We start from the raw sequence: 2634 nt of genomic DNA on the forward strand, positions 1-2634 counted from the left end.
AGACTTATTTATGGTCCAACTCTCACAACTATACATGTTTACTGGGAAAAAACACAGTTTTGACTATATGAACTTATATCAGCCAAGTTATTCTCTCTTTTTTTTTTTTTTTTTTTTAATATGCTCTTGAGGTTTGTCATAACTTTCCTTCCATGGAGCAAGCATCTTTTAAATTTCATGCCTGGGAGCCCCGGGCCCGGCGGCGGCCCGGTGGCGGCCCCAGCGTGGCGGTCTTAGGCCGTGGCGCGAGCCCAGGAGCCCCACTCCGCGGTACCCTAGCCGCATCCCTGGAGCTCCCGGTGGGGACCCTGGCGGGCCCCTGGCTATCCCCCTCGGCCCCGAAGGGCCCAGCTGCGCAGAGAGGAGCTTCGACCTGGCTCGGGCGCCCAGGTGGCTCGGCTCCGCCCAGTCCTGCCAGGCAGACATCTTAATCCCGCTAAGAAGTGAGAGGTTAAAGCTCAGAAAGTTTGAGTAACCTGCCCACGGTCTCCACTGGAAGGCGACAGCAATGAGGCGTCAGCTCCTGGCCTGCATCAGCCGACACCCTTAGCACCCGCGTTTGTGACCGTCAGGCAGGGCTAGAGCAGCCTTGAGGGGGGTCATCTCCTGCATCTGTGCTCCACTGGCTGCGGCTGAGCCCATGGTCTTGCCCTTCAGTGTGGAGGCAATGCCAAAGCTGGAAGGCTTTGAGTTCTGGAGCCGCACCCTGGGGGGGGCCCGCCACGTGGTGGCCCCCATGGTGGACCAGAGCGAGCTGGCCTCGAGGCTGCTGAGCCGCCACACGGGGCCCAGCTGTGCTACACACCCATGCCGCATGCCCAGGTTTTTGTCCGTGATGCCAACTACCGCAAGGAGAACCTGTACTGCGATGTGTGCCCCGAGGACCGGCCTCTCATTGTACAGTTTTGTGCCAATGACCCAGAGGTGTTTGTCCAGGCGGCTCTTTTGGCTCAGGATTACTGTGATGCCGTCGACCTGAATTTGGGCTGCCCGCAGATGATTGCCAAACGAGGTCACTATGGCGCCTTCCTGCAGGAGGAGTGGGACCTGCTCCCGAGAATGATTCTGCTAGCCCATGAAAAGCTTTCTGTTCCTGTCACATGCAAGATCCGCGTCTTCCCAGAGATTGACAAGACCGTGAGATATGCCCAGATGCTGGAAAAGGCTGGCTGCCAGTTGCTGACTGTCCACGGGCACCCCAAGGAGCAGAAGGGGCCCCTGTCAGGCACCGCGTCCTGGGAGCACATCAAGGCTGTGCGGAAGGCGGTGGCCATACCTGTGTTCGCCAACGGGAACATCCAGCGCCTGCGGGACGTGGAGCGCTGCATCCAGCACACGGGGGTGCAAGGGGTCATGAGTGCAGAGGGAAACCTGCGCAACCCTGCCCTGTTCGAGGGCCGCAGCCCTGCCGTGTGGGAGCTGGCCGAGGAGTACCTGGACATTGTGCGGCAGCACCCCTGCCCCCTCTCCTACGTCCGGGCCCATCTCTTTAAGCTGTGGCACCACACGCTGCAGGTGCATCAGCAGCTTCGAGAGGAGCTCGCCAAAGTGAAGACCCTGGAGGGCATTGCTGCAGTGAACCAGGAGCTAAAACTGCGCTGTCAGGAGGATATAGCCAGGCAGAAGGAGGGAGAGAAGCCTTCAGGAGGCTTGCCTTTCTTCCACTGGATCTGCCAGCCCTACTTCCGGCCAGGGCCCAAGGAGGAAAGCAAGGAGAATGGGGGTGCCCGCAGCAAGCGGGCCCTGGAGGAGGAGGAGGGCACCACGGATGTCTTATCCAAGAACAAGCAGAAGAAGAAGCTGAGGAACCCCCACAAGACCTTCGACCCTTCTCTGAAGTCAAAATACGCAAAGTGTGATCAGTGTGGAAACCCAAAGGGCAACAGGTGTGTGTTTAACCTATGCCGGGGCTGCTGCAAGAAGCGAGCTTTCAAGGAGACTGCCGACTGCCCAGGTCATGGACTACTTTTTAAAACCAAATTGGAGAGGTCTCTGGCCTGGAAGGGTGCCCAGCCGCGGCTGCAGGAACCACAGCAGGCCGGGCCTGGAGAACCAGGTGGCTTCCCTGAGGTTGTGGGCAGTGCCCTGGCCTAAAATGGGCAGCTACAGCCCCATGTGCTACCCCCCAGGCCTGCTGCTGAAGCCTCAACTGATGTCCCACTTAAGGAAACGCCTTTACTCAGGGAACCTCCTTCTACTTCACACGGAAGGACAAGCTGGTCTTCCCTTCGGCCCATGCTGGGGGCCCGGAGATGCTGTACTGAGGAGCAGGCTCCCAGGCTGGACCTGCCTTCCTCACAGCCCGCGTGTGTTCAAAATGAACAATAAACCATTTCAAAGAAGAAAAAAAAAAAAATTTCATGCCTGGAGTCACTGTCCATGGCGATATTGAAGTCAAAGAAAAGAAAATTTGCCACTCTTTCCACTTTTTCCCCTTCTATTTGCCATGAGGAGATGGGACCAGATTCCATGATCTTAGTTTTATTAATGCTGAGTTTCAAGCCAGCTCTGTCACTCTCTTCTTGCACCTTCATCAGGAGACTCTTTAGTTCCTCTTCACTTTCTACCATTAGACTGATATCATTTGCATATCTGAGCCTGTTGATATTTCTCCCGGTAATCTTGACTCCAGCT

General features: G+C 56.7%; 1 protein-coding gene across 1 annotated transcript; it reads left to right on the forward strand.

Annotated features, from left to right (window-relative positions):
• Positions 1–267: 267 nt before the first annotated feature.
• LOC133058554 (tRNA-dihydrouridine(16/17) synthase [NAD(P)(+)]-like) lies at positions 268–2342 on the forward strand. The gene is given in 2 exon segments (XM_061145268.1): positions 268–776; positions 779–2342. Coding segments are annotated over 2 exon segments (1452 nt in total). The 5' UTR covers positions 268–640; the 3' UTR covers positions 2095–2342.
• Positions 2343–2634: the final 292 nt, after the last annotated feature.

Source organism: Dama dama, chromosome 6 (genome assembly GCF_033118175.1).
Source record: "Dama dama isolate Ldn47 chromosome 6, ASM3311817v1, whole genome shotgun sequence".
Lineage (NCBI taxonomy): Eukaryota > Metazoa > Chordata > Mammalia > Artiodactyla > Cervidae > Dama > Dama dama.